Source organism: Lampris incognitus, chromosome 8 (genome assembly GCF_029633865.1).
Source record: "Lampris incognitus isolate fLamInc1 chromosome 8, fLamInc1.hap2, whole genome shotgun sequence".
In the NCBI taxonomy this organism is placed as follows: domain Eukaryota; kingdom Metazoa; phylum Chordata; class Actinopteri; order Lampriformes; family Lampridae; genus Lampris; species Lampris incognitus.
The window spans coordinates 50,020,727-50,038,837 of NC_079218.1; the positions used below are offsets into that span (position 1 = coordinate 50,020,727).

General features: G+C 49.4%; 1 protein-coding gene across 1 annotated transcript; it reads left to right on the top strand.

The window, feature by feature from the left end:
• Positions 1-720: 720 nt before the first annotated feature.
• On the top strand, positions 721-15,576 carry fam222ba (family with sequence similarity 222 member Ba). Its single transcript, XM_056285476.1, has 2 exons — positions 721-802; positions 13,865-15,576. Exons 1-2 carry the CDS (start codon positions 721-723, stop codon positions 15,574-15,576), a joined length of 1,794 nt encoding a protein of 597 aa, XP_056141451.1.
• The last annotated feature ends 2,535 nt before the right edge of the window (positions 15,577-18,111 follow it).

Consider the following 18,111-nt stretch of genomic DNA (forward strand, 5'->3'; position numbering starts at 1 on the left):
TCTGTCTCTGTCTGTCTGTCTCTGTGTGTGTGGCTGTCTGTCTCTGGCTGCCTGTCTGTCTGTCTGTCTGTCTGTCTATCTGGCTGCCTGTCTGTGTTTGTCTGTCTGTCTGTCTGTCTCTCTCTGTGTCTGTCTGTCTGTCTGTCTGTCTATCTCTCTGTCTGTCTGTCTCTGTCTGTCCGTCTCTGTGTGTATGTCTGTCTGTCTCTGGCTGTCTGTCTGTCTATCTGGCTGCCTGTCTGTGTTTGTCTGTCTGTCTGTCTGTCTGTCTCTCTCTGTGTCTGTCTGTCTATCACTGTCTGTCTGTCTATCTATCTTATCTCTCTGTCTGTCTGTCTGCCTGTCTCTCTCTCTGTATATCTGTCTGTCTGTCCCTCTCTGTCTGTCTCTCTCTGTCCTTCTGTCTGTCTGTCTCTGTCTTTCTTTCTGTCTGTCTGTCTGTCTGTCCATCTCTCTGTGTGTGTCTGTCTGTCTCTGGCTGTCTGTCTGTCTGTCTCTCGATACAATTCAGTTCAATTCAGTGATGCTTTATTGGCGTGACTGCATTAATTACAATGTTGCCAAAGCAGGTGACAGCAAAACAGGTCAACAGAGTCTGTCCGTCTGTCTGTCTGTCTGTCTGTCTCTCTCTAACTCCCTCCCTCTCCTCTCTCTCCTCTTGTCTCTCATTGCAGTGTGAGGAGGAGCTCATGTCCCATGTTGCATTAGTGTCTGTGTGAAATGCTGGCCTGTCTGCCAGGGCCAGGTGACCTCTCCCTCCAGCCTCTCCCCCACACGCAGATGAACACGGGACCTCAGAAATGTGAGTACCGCACTGTTTGACACCACACACACACACACACACACACACACACACACACACACACACACACACACACACACACACACACACACACACACACTGTAGCCCAAACCACCATCATCCCATACAAACCGTGCTCTTAAAATCCCGCCGCCCAGTAGTCCGCGGTGGTGTAGCAGTCTAAGCATCGGCTTTGTGTCGATACAGTTGCCCACTGGGGACCGGGGGTTCGCGCCCCGGTCTCGTCAGATCCGACTATGGCCGGACTCCATGAAGCAGCAATCATTGGCAACGCCGTCTTCGGGAGGGGGGGCGGAGTCGGCTTGTGTTCGTCACGTGAATGCGACTCTGTGTGCGTCGGAAAGAAAACAGTGGTTCGGCCTGGAGTCGCCTTGTCACGAAAGCGGGGAGGCGTCTCCTTCGAGACTGCCGGCCGGAGAGATGCAGTTGGCGAACGCATGCAGTACGAGGGTGGGTGTTTGAATTAAAATAGGGATCGACTGGCCACTAAACTGGGGAGAAAAAAGGGAAAAATCAGAAATAAATGTACAAAAAAAAATCCCGCTGCCCAGCCTGTAATGGTTGTGCGGGCCGCCCCTGGCCCGGTTCTCTGAGAGAGTGAGAGAAAGACATTGAAGATTGTAGTCTAATATAATAGAGCTCCCAAGGAGACGAGGATGAGCTGCAATATTAATTTAATGAGGTGAAGTGCCTCCCATTCATCCTTCCCTCCGTTCCTTTCATGTCCGGCCAACTCTGAGGATACCTCTGCCGCAAGCACACGGGAAGCACTACAAGGCTATTACTAACTTGGTGTTTTGCCTGATTTCTATTTTCAGCGTTGGTTTTACCTTTATTAGACAGCAACAGAGGCAGACTGGCATGGTGGCCCAGTGGTTAGCGCTGTCGCCTCACAAGCAAGAAGGTCCTGGGTTCGAACCCTGGGGTTGTCCAACCTTGGGGGTCATCCCAGGTCGTCCTCTGTGTGGAGTTTGCATGTTGGGTTTTCTCCGGTTTCCCCCACCATCAAAAAGACATGCGTGTTAGGGTTAATACTCCTGTCTGTGCCCCTGACCGACGCATGGCGAGACGAGCTGGAGCTGGTCCCCGGGCGCTGCACGGCAGCTGCCCACTGCTCCTAGCTACACAGCTAGGATGGGGTAAATGCAGAGCATAATATCCCCAGGAGGGTCAATAAAGTGTCTCTCAGAATCTCAGAAATGGGAGAGGGGGGTATGATATGCGACAAAGGCTGCCGGCTGGAATTGAACCAGCCACAGTTGCGACTGTGTAGCATGCACCATAAGCATTGGGCTATGGAGGCGCCCTTCTCTGCTAACCCTTCTCCACTAACCCTTCTCCACTAACCTTCCCCACTAACCCTTCTCCACTAACCTTCCTCACTAACCCTTCTCCACTAACCCTTCTCCACTAACCTTCTCCACTAACATTCCTCACTAACCCTTCTCCACTAACCTTCCTCACTAACCTTCCTCACTAACCCTTCTCCACTAACCCTTCTCCACTAACCCTAACCCTAACCCTTCTCCACTATCCTTCTCCACTAACCTTCCTCACTAACCCTTCTCCACTATCCTTCTCCACTAACCTTCCTCACTAACCCTTCTCCACTATCCTTCTCCACTAACCTTCTCCACTAACATTCCTCACTAACCCTTCTCCACTATCCTTCTCCACTAACCTTCCTCACTAACCCTTCTCCACTAACCCTTCTCCACTAACCTTCTCCACTAACATTCCTCACTAACCCTTCTCCACTATCCTTCTCCACTAACCTTCCTCACTAACCCTTCTCCACTAACCCTTCTCCACTAACCCTAACCCTAACCCTTCTCCACTATCCTTCTCCACTAACCTTCCCCACTAACCCTTCTCCACTAACCCTAACCCTAACCCTTCTCCACTATCCTTCTCCACTAATCCTTCCCCACTAACCCTTCTCCACTAACCCTAACCCTAACCCTTCTCCACTATCCTTCTCCACTAACCTTCCCCACTAACCTTCCCCACTAACCCTTCTCCACTAACCCTAACCCTAACCCTTCTCCACTATCCTTCTCCACTATCCTTCTCCACTAACCTTCCCCACTAACCCTTCTCCACTAACCCTAACCCTAACCCTTCTCCACTATCCTTCTCCACTAACCTTCCCCACTAACCCTTCTCCACTAACCCTTCCCCACTAACCCTTCTCCACTATCCTTCTCCACTAACCTTCCCCACTAACCCTTCTCCACTAACCCTTCCCCACGAACCCTTCTCCACTAACCTCCCCCACTAACCCTTCCCACTAACCCTTCTCCACTAACCTCCCCCACTAACCCTTCTCCACTAACCTTCTCCACTAATCCTTCCCCACTAACCTTCCCCACTAACCCTTCTCCACTAATCCTTCCCCACTAACCTTCCCCACTAACCCTTCTCTACTAACCCTTCTCCACTAACCCTAACCCTTCTCTACTAACCCTTCTCCACTAACCCTTCTCCACTAACCCTTCTCCACTAACCCTTCTCCACTAACCCTTCTCCACTAACCCTTCTCCACTTACCCTTCCCCACTAACCCTTCTCCACTATCCTTCTCCACTAACCCTTCTCCACTAACCCTGACCCTAACCCTTCTCTACTAACCTCCCCCACTAACCCTTCTCCACTAACCCTTCTCCACTAACCCTTCTCCATTAACCCTCTCCACTGTTTGTGATCTCTCTGCTGAGAGCCAGACCTTGTCCGGTGTTCTGAGAGACACCGGAGCCATAACAGTTGTAGCGCTGGTCTTCTACAGCTTGCATGCTGACTTACTTGGACTGGTTCTTGTGAATGTGAGGATAAGAAATGAGATGGATGCAGTCTGAAGATGCAAGTCAGCAAAAAGTAACGAGAGGGGAGATTGATGGGCAGTGACCAGTGAGAGTGGGGGCAAATAATGCATGACGAGCTGAATAGTGATAATGACAGCATTTTCTAGGCGACTGGAATTCAATATCATTTCCACAATGCTTATTTCCATTAGCCATGGCTTTAATTCATGCAATATTAATATTGCAGCAGAACGGCAAGCCCTTTTGAATTGGTATGGTGTTAAGTATTTTGTACATATTTGGAATATCCCATTCAGTCAGGATGATGCATATATAAGATATATGAAATAGAAAAGTATTCAAAAGTGGGTTGGTGGATGAAAATATACAACAAATCAGATCCTCTGCTTGTTTAGATGTCCAGATTTATTTTTTTTCCGTATTTTTGCAGTTGGCCGGAGTATCTGTACGACTCCTTCCTCTGTTCCCTGTGTGTCTCCTTCGCAGTGGAATCTCATCCTCAGCCTGACCCACTTCTGCTACCGGGTTTTTTTTTTTTTTTTTGTAAAATGCTCTGCAGCTCATCAAGACCGTTATTTCAGAATCACAGTAATCAGCCTGCCCCCAGGAGATCAGCCAGCGTGGGGACTCTGCTAAGTGCCAGCGTCTGTTGCCTCACCCAGGCAGGCTAGTGACACGGCACTGCCATCAGCTAGCCTGCCTTGTTCCCGGCTCTGCCTTTACGTTTCACATGAAACCACAACGGAGCAAGTCGGCACCGCTGGAATTTGATTTTCTGCCGGAAATTTTTGCAGTCCATTCTGTTGATTGGGCATGTGTCACACGTTGCAGACAGTCCGAGAGTGTAGTTGTGTGTCTGTGTGTGTGTGGGGGAGGGGTCCTTTCTTCCTCTTCTTCTTCATCCTCTCCCAGCGCCTTTCCTTTTCATCTGCCTTTCAGAGAATCGGTGACGGGCGGTGCGCTACATCAGAAACCGTGGGGGATGCATTTCTTTTACGCTATCATTTTATCCGGATGCCACACAAAAAGCCAAGCCGGACACAGCGAGAGGAAGCTGTAGTTCATCATCGCCCTAATTTGCCTCACGCAGTTGTAGCAGGGTTTGGCCCTTTAGTAATGATCATCTATCTCTCATCTCCCGACGGTTCGTACGAGATGCCACGGTCCCTCCGCGGCGTTCTTCAGCATAGCGTGAAAGATTATCTAATAACCTGGACGCTGAAAGATGTGTGTTTGCTTGCCTTTAGGCGATTAATGAACTAGTAGTCGCACAAAATACCTATTCAGTAGACAGAGGCGGGGGAAAAAAAACCAGCTTTAAAAAACGGGCTTGCAGGGAGAGTTCCCATAATTGGCTCCAATCCGTGTTGCCACGTCCCTCGAGAAGAGCAGCTACCCTTGCAGCCCCCGGGACGCGTTCCTGTGCCGAGTCTTGGGTCACGGGATCTTTCCAGCTCCCCTTTCGCTTCCAGATCACCTGGCTCTCGCGCGGCACAGCCTCTATTCCTTCCAGGTGAATCCGGGCACCGGGGAGTCGTTGAAAGTTACGAGCTTGCAGGTTGCTGTCAGAGGCGAGGCCAGAGTGGCCGCTTTATTTATCATCGGTGAGCCACTGTTTAACAGATGATGGCTGTGAAATGTAAGGGCTGCCTGAGGAAACCAATAATAACTTCTGTAATCAGGATGAGGCGAGTACCAGGAGGTGTCCCTTGGCTCTCGGGTCTTAGAGGGAGAACAAAGGTGGGAGCACAAGGGTAGCAGGGGTGTTCGGCCTGTTCAGCAAGTGCAGCTGGGCCACAGTACAGACTTTTTATTTCTACTCAGCATCCCACTGAGATCAAAAGCGGCGGGCTTAGTGTTCTCCCCCCCACTTTTTGGGTCGATCATTCTTTAAGATTCTTGTGCCATCAAGCTGGCGGGCTCCACTCATCCAGTATAGAGTCTTACAAGAAAGGCGAGGCCGTGGCTTCTCGTATGAAACCGAATTCGAGACGCCGATGCCTCGACTGCAAAGTCCTGCTCTCGTGTGAAAAATTGCCGTTTAAAGCAGCGTGAGCCCCTGCCCCCTTGCTGTTTGAACTTCGTTCAATAAAAACAGCAGTTTAAATAAGAGGAGCTCTAATTAGTGCCTGCTGACTGTGCACTAGCGCTCTGCTAACTAGCTAGCAGTGACTGGTGTAATTACTGCATGGCCAGACCGGCCTCTCAGGCCTCCGCTGTCTCTGTGAATGTGTTTAGCCGGAGATCTGAGAGACGGGGTGCTTGTAGCGAGAAGCGGCCCACACCAGCACTTTCCTATAAACCTCACTCATGTATCCTCATTAACCCTCCCTTTGATGCTATAGCTCCCCGACTCTGACTAATGCAGGTTGCAGGTTCAAGATGAAACGCTAACAAGCCGTCTTTTTTTATCTCCATCGACGCAACGGCATTTCAGCCCATCTACTCTGAACTCCCCATGCTTTGGAAAGAGATTAGATAAAACATGTACATTATTATGGATTTAGCTGTACAATCCCCCGACCCAGGTTTCTTTATGAATGCCCGATAATCCAGGTGGGGAAAATTACTGAATGTTGAATCAGTTCATCTGGACCCAGCGCTTATTGAGAGAAATGTTTCATCACTCATCTAGCTTACCTAGAACCTAGATGACCTACTCTAAAACCTAGATGGCCTAACCTAGAACCTAGATGACCGAACCTAGAACCTAGATGACCTACTCGAGAACCTAGACGACCTACTCTAGAACCCACATGACCCAACCTAGTACATAGATGACCTACTCTAAAACCTAGATGGCCTAACCTAGAACCTAGATGACCTACTCTAAAACCTAGATGGCCTAACCTAGAACCTAGATGACCTAACCTAGAACCTAGATGACCTACTCGAGAACCTACACGACCTAATCTAGAACCCACACGACCCAACCTAGTACCTAGATGACCTACTCTAGAACCTAGATGACCTACTCTAAAACCTAGATGCCCTAACCTAGAACCTAGATGACCAAACCTAGAACCTAGATGACCTACTCGAGAACCTAGACGACCTACTCTAGAACCCACATGACCCAACCTAGTACATAGATGACCTACTCTAAAACCTAGATGGCCTAACCTAGAACCTAGATGACCTACTCTAAAACCTAGATGGCCTAACCTAGAACCTAGATGACCTAACCTAGAACCTAGGTGACCTACTCGAGAACCTAGACGACCTACTCTAGAACCCACATGACCCAACCTAGTACCTAGATGACCTACTCTAGAACCTAGATGACCTACTCTAGAACCTAAATGATCTAACCCAGGTTGCAGAGGTTGCAAAACAAGCCCATTCAATGGAGCAAATCCGCAGGCGCTGTTACGGTTTTGTTTTTTTCGGCCCGTTTGTTTCTATTGACCTGCACCCACGTCACGTGACTGCCAGGTTTCTTTCTGCAAAAGCAAAAATGGCTGACATTCCTTTTATTCTCGGTGGAAAATGCAGTTTTTTAAGATAGTTTTGGCATTGAAATGAGTTTTGATACAATTTTTAGCAAGAAATGTGCAAGAAATCTTCGGCTCTCACCAGAAAATTGTTGGAAGTCAACATTTTCTATGCTCAAATACAGTCCTTCAGTGGTCTACCAATGACGTACAGTCCATCACAATATTGTATGTCATTACATTTGATCTTATATTTTCTCATATTCTTTTATATGTGTATGTATTACATTTTAACTTCTGCACTATTTTATGTTCATGCCTTAGATTCTCATTTTTAGTTTGCGTGATCTTTCTTTGACTTTTTTTGGCACGAGATTGTTGAAGGGAGCCGGAGAAATAAGAATTTACCACTACTGCCTTAGTGTAATTGTTGTGCATATGAAAAATAACTATCGTGAACTTGAATTATGGTGGAATATTCCTGCATTGCGGCACCATGTTAAATTCCTGTACAGTAATATATTTGGCAAATAAGAGATGCTGATTAGTTGGGTGCAGTTGAAGCTCTGCTGCTGTCAGAGAAAATGCTAATCTGAGCTGCTATGGTAGTTGTGCTATTTTATGAAACTGTTTTATGATGTTTTAATAAAAAAACGTAGCTGTTAGAGTGCCCCGGAGAGGGCGAATTTCCTCTTCTTTGGATTTCTAAGCCCACAGGGGCAGTTTAGGAAAGCCACGAGGGGGCCAAACAAACATTTGGAAACTATAATAAAAAAAAAGAAAAATACATGTAGGCCTAAAGTGCCTTAAATACACTTCGAAGTGTCACATAACTCCCGCCGACTTTGAACACAACCCCAAAACGCGTTTCTACGATACTTGCTAAAATATCCTAAATAAATTAACATTTGTGCGCCCCCCCCCCCAAATAAACTACCTAAAAGCAGTGTGTTAAATGCAACAACACCAGACCAGCAGCTTCATCCACAACACCAGACCAGCCGCTTCATCCACAACACCAGACCAGCAGCTTCATCCACAATACCAGACCAGCAGCTTCATCCACAACACCAGACCAGCAGCTTCATCCACAACACCAGACCAGCAGCTTCATCCACAACACCAGACCAGTAGCTTCATCCACAATACCAGACCAGTAGCTTCATCCACAATACCAGACCAGCAGCTTCATCCACAACACCAGACCAGCAGCTTCATCCACAATACCAGACCAGTAGCTTCATCCACAACACCAGACCAGCAGCTTCATCCACAACACCAGACCAGCAGCTTCATCCACAACACCAGACCAGCAGCTTCATCCACAACACCAGACCAGCAGCTTCATCCACAACACCAGACCAGCAGCTTCATCCACAATACCAGACCAGCAGCTTCATCCACAATACCAGACCAGTAGCTTCATCCACAACACCAGACCAGTAGCTTCATCCACAACACCAGACCAGTAGCTTCATCCACAATACCAGACCAGCAGCTTCATCCACAACACCAGACCAGCAGCTTCATCCACAATACCAGACCAGCAGCTTCATCCACAACACCAGACCAGCAGCTTCATCCACAACACCAGACCAGCAGCTTCATCCACAACACCAGACCAGCAGCTTCATCCACAATACCAGACCAGCAGCTTCATCCACAACACCAGACCAGCAGCTTCATCCACAATACCAGACCAGCAGCTTCATCCACAACACCAGACCAGCAGCTTCATCCACAACACCAGACCAGCAGCTTCATCCACAACACCAGACCAGCAGCTTCATCCACAACACCAGACCAGCAGCTTCATCCACAACACCAGACCAGCAGCTTCATCCACAACACCAGACCAGCAGCTTCATCCACAACACCAGACCAGCAGCTTCATCCACAACACCAGACCAGCAGCTTCATCCACAACACCAGACCAGCAGCTTCATCCACAACACCAGACCAGCAGCTTCATCCACAACACCAGACCAGCAGCTTCATCCACAACACCAGACCAGCAGCCTCACCCGTGACCAGAAACAGTGGATGTAGTCGCCAGTCTCAGAGTCACACTCGCAGCAGAGCCGAGACGCGTCAGCATCCATCTTCTTGTTGAGAGCAGGTGTTATTCTACACGTACGATGTAAACTTGTCAAGCGAGTAGGTTTGGTTCTGTTACATATAGATATTCTCATAGCGTGGGCCCACACTTCCTGCCAATCTGGGTCGTCGTTTTTAATTTACTTACCCATTTTGTCATGTCGTGTCTGAGCTGTTGTGTTTCGTGTTGTATACAACAATGAAGATATTCTAAAAAACAAAAAAAAAATTAAAATTTAATTCAAATTAAAGCTGCATTAAAAGTGCCTGCGGATGCGCTCCACTGAATTGGGGCTTGTTTTGCAACCTCTGCGACCTGGGTCAGGGGGTTGTGCGGCTCAGTCCATCAGAATGTGCAAGTTTTATGCAATTCCTTCCCACTGGATGGAGGAGTCGTGGCAGGTCGCGTTCGCATTTCATCACGAGCTGCCTCGGTTTGAAACCCGTCAGTACATCTTTTTAACCGCCTGCGTTGGGCTGAAGTGGCCCTGAACCCCAGCATGTCCCTGGAGGGGTGCCATACTGTGTAGACTTGGTGAACTGTGATGGATTATCTGTGATTGGTTATTGGTGATTGGTTATCTGTGATTGGTTATCGGTGATTGGTTATCTGTGAAGGATTATCTGTGATGGATTATCTGTGATTAGTTATCGGTGATTGGTTATCTGTGATGGGTTATCTGTGATTGATTGGTTATCGGTGATTAGTTATTGGTGATTGGTTATCGGTGATTGGTTATCTGTGAAGGATTATCTGTGATGGATTATCTGTGATTAGTTATCGGTGATTGGTTATCTGTGATGGATTATCTGTGATTGGTTATTGGTGATGGGTTATCGGTGATTGGTTATCTGTAATGGGTTATCGGTGATTGGTTATTGGTGATGGGTTATCGGTGATTGGTTATCTGTAATGGGTTATCTGTGATTGGTTATTGGTGATGGGTTATCGGTGATTGGTTATCTGTAATGGGTTATCGGTGATTGGTTATCAGTGATTAGTTATCGGTGATTGGTTAGCTGTGATGGGTTATCTGTGATTGGTTATTGGTGATGGGTTATCGGTGATTGGTTATCTGTAATGGGTTATCGGTGATTGGTTATCAGTGATTAGTTATCGGTGATTGGTTAGCTGTGATGGGTTATCTTTGATTGATTATCGGTGATTGGTTATCAGTGATTAGTTATCGGTGATTGGTTATCTGTGATTGATTGGTTATCTGTGATGGGTTATCTGTGATTGGTTATCGGTGATGGGTTATCGGTGATTGATTATTGGTGATTAGTTATCGTGATTGGTTATCTGTGATTGGTTATCGGTGATTGATTATCTGCGATCGATTAGTCTTCACAATTCTCTGGTAATCTCCAACTCTGTCTGTCTGCTTTTTGTTTTACTGAAATCTCTCTTTGGATCTTTTGCCAGAATGTATCGTCAGCCTTTGCCAGTTGGCCCCAACGCTCCAGTTTAAAGTGGGGAGCAGTTCCCGTACACCGAAATAAGACGTAACACACATCTGCCAACAGCCAAATAATCGATACACGCTGCTGTGAATTTTAATGTCACATTCACGGTAGCCCAGAATGCATGTGAAAGGCCAAATCCCCGCCCGTGTTGTGTATTTAGAATATAAAATACCAGTGTGTCTGTTCGGCGTCACCCATAACAACACCAAAACTCACATGTGGGCAGTTCACTTCAGTTATTGGGAAAGCTTTTCTTTTCATCATTTCTATAATGGGTTTCTCTGCTACGCCAGAGCGACTGTGTCACGCGGTAAAATTATCATGTGACCCACTTGTTCCCGCGGCTGGTGTTCTGGAGCTCGCTTCAGGTCTGAAATGGGAAAACAGGATCAGAGCCTTGCATACTATACATTTTTAATTAATTCCCATCTTATAGCTGATTTTCTGCATGACCCTCATCTTTTTTCTCCTTGTTAGTGAAATTTGAATCCCCCCCCCGCCCCGTTGACATCACAGTTCCACTCGTCACATCACCCGGGCTTCAACCCAGGGACAAACCCTGCTCATGGATTCCCATCACGGATGTTAAAGACTTTACATTTAAGAATCAATAAGTCAGAATTTCTCATTTCTGTGGCAGTCTCGCTGATACCTATTCATGCTCTCCGTAGTTATGACCACATATATATATTTAAATATACATACGTATATATGCCTTTACATACACATAGTGAGTTTGGGGGGCAGCCGGGAACCGCCACAGCCGGGACGCCGACCCGGGATGGCTACGTTAACCAGTCGACTTAATAGTCCGACCCTGTAGCCGAGGGCTAGCCAACAGCCATTGGTCTCACTGTCCCACTTCTGAAACCAACGTAGCGGATTCGGGGGGGAGCCGGGAAGCAAATCCGGGTCTCCCGCACCACACGTGACTACGCTAACCCGTCGACTAAAGGGTCCGACCCGTTTGCCCGTTTGTGTTCGTTACACCCGAATGCCCTACATTGGTGTCAGAAGTGGGATGGTGGGGACGTGCTTCCCAAAGGTGGGCGGGGGGGGGGGGTAGTGTAACGACCACGGATGAATAGACTCGCTAGCCGACTGGCTAAGGGGTCAGACCCTTTAGGCGACTGGTAAACGTAGTCGCCCGTGGCGCGGGAGACCCGCGTTCGTGTCCCGGCTGCCCCCCGAATTTGTCACACGAGAGAGACGCAAGAACTTGTACACAATAAAAGCACAACGGTTGGTGGTGTACTCTCTTCCATTCAGCCACCTCCTGCTCCTCCTCGCCACTAGACGGCACGTGCAGTTTAAGGAGGCCCTCGTGAGCCCACACAGACGTGCACTGTGGACACGTCTTGCAAACTGATGGCAAACTATTTGTATGAAAATGCCCCGTTACTTTGAAAGAATATTGTGCGTTGCACTTTCAACCAAACAATACCCAACGGCTGAGGTGCGTGTTGCGAAGAAGGGCAACTCTTCCTCTGTCCGTCTTTAATGTCACTGGATGAGGCGCCACCGGTTTCTCCGAGGTCATTAATCATCACCTGTGTTTGACAGGTGAAGTCCGTCCTCGGCATGTCTGTGTGCCTGAGCGGGTTCATTTGTCTGTGCTCGCTTACCCCGGCATTTATTCCGACGGAGACGCTGGGCCATAGTGATGGAGGGGGTTGAGCTCTGGAGCCTCGGCGGCCCAGACCCCTGCATTAATGAGGCTGCCGTCAGCGAGCTGAGCGGTTAGTCACAGCTCGGCCCCTGTGTGCCACCCTATGCCGGCCCCGCTCATCGCTAGCCATTGTTTCCCTCTTGCAAATAAAGCAGGAATTAATTAGCTGGTTGGCACGACTCCTGGTGTCGCCGCGTTGGCGCTCACAGTCGGGCTCTGTGCGTCGTCCCTGTAGGCCAGCCTGCCTGCTATGAGGCTGAGCACAAGAGCCCCATCCACATGAAGCCATTCGGCTCTGCCAGCACTGCTTGACATTGAAGATTATTGCACACTAAAGGACAGACAACTAGCCTGTTTGTATCATGGCGACAGCCATTTTAACTGCGCGGATAAGTGCCCTTTTAAAATACAAACGAAAGAGATCACGAAACGCAGCTCCGTTATCGTGCGGGGCTATTTCTTCCCACAGCTCGGCTGTGAGGATGCCTTCACACCCCAAAACTCTCTGGACTAAGTAGGTCAGTCTGGCTGGTCCAGGGTGACGGGGACAGCGAGACCGACGGCTAACAGAGGAAGGCGGGCAGGGGCAAGAGCCTATCCTCAGCCCGCATCCAAATAGCTAAAGGCACCAGCCTCTCTAAACCGATTATCACTGACTGTTATTGTGTCAGTGCAGAATATGCGGCCGACAAAGCCATGTTGGACGAAAACACGCAGTCATATCGGCCCCGACCAGGGCGAGACACAAGTTTACCGCGCGCGAGACACCGGCACATCAACCGACGCCTGCACAACCTTCTCGCATCTCCTCTCGAGCAGGCTCAGAAATGAAGATTTCTTCCCCTCCTTTAGCTCTCATAAACAGGCCCAAAATCACAATCACTCCTGCACTGCCACATTGGTATCATGAAATATACTAGTCGTGGTGCTATAGGGGTAACAAATGCCTCCGAGCCGAGGCCCGCGAGGTGTTCCCACAGATCAGAGGCGCTGATTACTTGTCTGCTGTCATGGAGCTCTGCTCTTTGCCTCTCTCCCTCTCTCCCTCTCTCCCTCGCTCCCTCTTTCTCTCGCCCCGCAGCAGCCACAGGGGACCGTCACTGCCTCACTCGTTCTTTGTTCAGTTCGGTATTCACTATTCGGTGGCAGGCAGTGTAACTCCCTCTCCAACACATGGTTATTGTTGCGGATGCTAACCTAAATTGTGCCCTCTAAAAGCCTCTGACCTCAAGGTCACCGACGCCGTGGCAAAATTGGATTATAGATTGATTGGCAAGTGTTGTGGCCTGCGACAGTTCCACTAAGAGCAGAAATCTTGTCCCTATGAGATGAGAGCAGTGGTTGGCTTTTAAGGACCAGCTCGTGAGGTTGTATGAGAACACTGTGCTGGCTGCTACTCAGATTACCACTGAATTGCCTCTTTTACTGAAAAAAAAAATCTTTTACCTGGGTTAAGTTGTCTCTCTCTTTGTGCCCCCCCCCTCATTTCGACACCCCTTGTTTTATCTCTTCCTGCCTTTTCTCTCCCTGTATTGTCCTGTCTTCCTTCCCAGGGGACACCACACAAAGGATGAGATCCGCTCAGTTTCCAACCCCTGCAGAATTGGACGCATATGCTAAGAAGGTTGCCAACAACCCCCTCACCATCAAGATCTTCCCTAATAGCGTCAAGGTACCCCAGAGAAACCACGTGCGGCGCACAGTCAACGGGCTGGATACATCAGGCCAGCGCTACAGCCCCTACCCTCCCTCTCAGGCCAGTGCCAAGGCGGGTCTTCTCGCCATTGTCAAGGTACCCATGGTCAAAGGTATCCTCAAGGATTTTGACGGTAGCCGGACTCGCTTACACCCTGAGGTAATCATGAACCCCCCTACCGGGCCCTATCAAGTGGCTTCAACCAGCACTTTAAACCACCACCATCTGCCTCCTCAAGGCCTATCCCGGCCCCAGCAGAGCTTACCCCCCCAACAACAGACCAATCCGCAGACTCTACAGATGCTCTCTCAGCAGCAAGGTCCAGCTCAGGGCCTTAGACAGCCTCCTCCTATAGCCCAGCTATCCCAGGGCGTGCCCAGACCCCAGACTCTGCCTCAACCCCCAGTCCTGGGCCATCCCCAGGGTCCCTCTACAGTCATGCTCCAGCAGCAGCAGCAGCAGCAGCAGCAGCAGCAGCAGCACCTTCAGCAGCAGCCACCTCCTGGCCTTCAGGGGGGCAGGAAGCTGCCAGATGGTGAGGCTCCACCTAATGTTACTGTCTCTACCTCAACCATTCCACTATCCATGGCTTCTGGTATACACCAGGGCTGCCAGGCCGACCTGAGCACTATTGTGCATCAGATAAATCAGTTCTGTCAAGCTCGGGCCCAGGGTGCTGGAGCCACCTCCATGTGTGAGGGCCAGATTGCCAACCCTAGCCCCATAAGTCGCAACTTGCTCATTAGCGCCTGCTCCAGGGTCTCCATGCATAGCAACCCCACCACCCCTGGGTTTCCCAACTGCATTATCGCCCCCCCAGAGAAAGCCAGTGCCCCAGTGGGGGCTCACCCTCCATCAAGCATGGCTGCTATGAACCACTTGTCCGCATACCACAATGAAATCAAGCAGCAACATAACCTACAACAGCATCTACACCAACAGCAGAACCAACAACAGCACCATAATGCACAGCAGCAGAAAATGCGCTCTTGGAATCAGCATAAGCTGGCCCACTTGCCCCATATTCAGAATGATGTGAGCCAACCCTGCAAGCAGCCTTCCCGGGACCCTGGCTTCCCTTGTAAGGGTATGAGCTACTATCCAGAGGTATGTATGAACCAGCCTTACGCCCTGAAACCTCCTATAGAGAAGCCTACTCCCTCTCCCCCTGTCAACAGCAACATGCCTGGTCCTATGGCCCACTACACCAATGGCCACTATTTCCAGTCCCACATTTGGAACAGCAGCATTTTGCCAACACCAAACAGCGACAGCTCTGGGTCTCAGGATCTGCCCATGCCATTCCACGGTGCGGGGCCCGGAGGAACCACCATGCTAGACTGCGGTCCCCCTGGGGGTGCCCATTACAGGCTAGGAACAGGGTCCTCCTCCACCCAGACTAAACTGATGCAAACAGCAGATTACTTGGGCGGGGATTTCCAGACGCCCTATTTCCGAGATCAGAATCTCGGGTCGATGGGCAAGATGCACAGGCCGCCCATGAGCAGGGTAGGTCCAGAGGTCGGGGATGGCAGAACCGCTCTCATCCAACACCCAGGGTACAGATAAGCTATGGCCTTGTCTACACAACAGTTAACAAAAAAAAATCCTTTTAGTCTTAAGGAAGGAAACACGAAACACATGAAACAAAATTAAATCGCTAACTTATACAAATGGCCGATAATGTAAACAGGATAAATGAATATATTTAATGAAAAGCAGTAGTTTTTTTCTTTTCTTCCTTTCTTGGTTCCTTTTCTTTGTTAAATCAATCTTGCAAGTGATCAATTGATTTTTTATTTTATTTTATTTTTTTATTTTTTTTGTCAAGTGCTTTTTTACCTGACACTTTAGGGAACATCAACAACGTGTATGTGATTGCTGTCATTCCTTGCATCTTTCCGCCATTACACTTGCCTATCAGTGTGCCTGGATCCAACGGGATCCTGACTTATTTCTTACTCCAGAGCTGTCTCGGACGTTCTCTTATGCACAGGGGAAAGACGAAACAACGCAGATCTGGCAGAGAAAGAGTACGAGGGAAGCATCCCGCCGCGGGGATGTTTTGCGTTTTCTCACGTCAGGAATTCTCGGCTCCGACTAGTTTCCATGCGAAGTGGCTAATTCCCGTCTTCGTGTTTACACTTGAATCCAGGTGAAAACACAATCGCAACAATTTCCTCTTGAAGACGGGAGAGGGCGAACCCGCGTGCGCGTGCGTGCGCGCGCCAGTGCGGAGACACACCAACCGGACGCCGCCCGGTCCGGCGCGCGGGGCGGTGTGCACGAGGGCGGAGGGGCCCCGTCGTCGTCGTTCTCAATTGTAATTATTTGTACAATAGGACTGTTTCTGAATCAGGTTCGCTGTTCAAGGTTAAACGAGCTCTGCCGGCTAAGGACGCATGTAAAATCAGGTTGTTTTGTACATAGTCTAGGATCAGCAGGGAGCAGAAGTGTGGACACGGGAGCTCTGTCCTGCTCAAAGTGCTGCAACGAATTCAGGTGTCCGCAACAACAAAAAAACCCCGCGCGCCGCCCAGCGAGGCGCGGCGACATGATTGTGAATATTTTTTTTTTCTTTTGTTTCGGTCTAAAAGGAAAATGACGACGCATCGACTCGACACCTTAAAGGGCCAAAGTCAGGTTCACGAGGACGTACTGTTTTGAAGATGTGCCATTTTGTGTTGTAACCCCCCCCCCCCATCATGCGTGTAACACAACAGATGTATTACTTGAACTGTAGCAATGGTGTCTGCGTGTGCGCGCGCGTGCGCAGTGGAAGGGATGAAAGTGTCGCCAATATGATCTCGAGACTTAACTACGAACCAAACCCCCGAGTCTCGAGCCCGTGACGCTGCTGAAGCCGCAGCGGCAAGCGTAGGTTGTGTGCGCGTGTGCGCGCGCGTGCGCGTCGTCGCTACCGACCCTGACGTGAAGTCTGCTCCGAAAGACCAAATTGATCACTTGCAAGGTCGCCGAGGTCAACAACAAGGACACGCGACGAGTGTTTTTTTTTAAATGAAACAGCGAATGCATTGTTTATTTGATCGTACACTGGCTTACCTACTAGACTACTGTAACTCCCACGTGTCGTGGTCGCGCGTGAGTGTCGCCCGCTGATGTGGGCGGCGTGTGAGCGAAGGCGGCGTGCGGGCGGGCGTGTGGGCGGGGCGGGCTCGCGGGGGGGGGGTGTGAATGTCCACGCAGGTGCCCCACGTTCCGTTCGCCTCCTTCTCTGTCGCAGCCCTTAAGAAGCCTTAAGTATTTCGGTCCTTGGACTTTCCTTTGAGAACAAGCACGGGTTTGAACCCAACACCCCCCCCCCACCCCCACCCCCACCCCCCAGCTGTTAGCGGGAGGAGACGATACACGGAAGCAGCGGTTTTCCTTCATCGTTCGTTTATTTCAAGACATGTTTTCGTCGAACAGAGAACAATTCCCCCCCCCCCCCACATTGTTTTTATTATGAACAGCAAGAGATGGAGTAATATTTTGTAATTATATATTTTAGAGCATCATGGACTTATCAGGCTGCAACGATTGTTCCCCCCCCCCTCCTCTCTCGTCTCCTCTCCTCTCCCCCAAGTTCTAAGGCTTCAGTTTGCAATCGTGACTATTTATAAGACTTGATTTGCTTGTTATTTAAATCCTCTTTTCTTCTTTGTTTCTTGTACTGTTGCTGTGAAATGGAAGACGGTCCGTACGCCTTTCTTTCTCGTGTCCTACTGTACGACATATTAGAGGCAAGGGTGTGAGAGTTGTGCTACTCTTTTTGTAATATTGTAATAATAAAATAAAGTTCTAATTTATGCTTTGACACGAGTTTGTGTTTGGGTGTGTGGTGGTCTCTGGGGGGGGGGGGTAACGGAGGACTGCGGCCTTTTCCAGACCAGGGAGGACGACCCCGCAGGTCAAGTCGGCGTCTCCGCTGTGGCCACGGAGGGCGGCTGCCTTGACTGGAGGCCCTCCCCCTCGTCTCATCTCTTGCAGGGTTTAAACTTTACAGAAGCCGGCTTCTCTCTTTTCAATAGCAACTGGGAGATTGAGTTCCCCGTGTGCTCAGCCCAGAGGAGAGAGCTGGGCGACATAAAAGAGGTGTGGAGC

Coding starts and splice junctions, on each gene's coding strand:
- fam222ba (XM_056285476.1), top strand. CDS start 721: ATGCTGGCCTGTCTGCCAGGGCCAGGTGACCTCTCCCTCCAGCCTCTC. Junction 803..13,864: donor GAACACGGGACCTCAGAAAT/GTGAGTACCGCA, acceptor CTTCCTTCCCAG/GGGACACCACACAAAGGATG.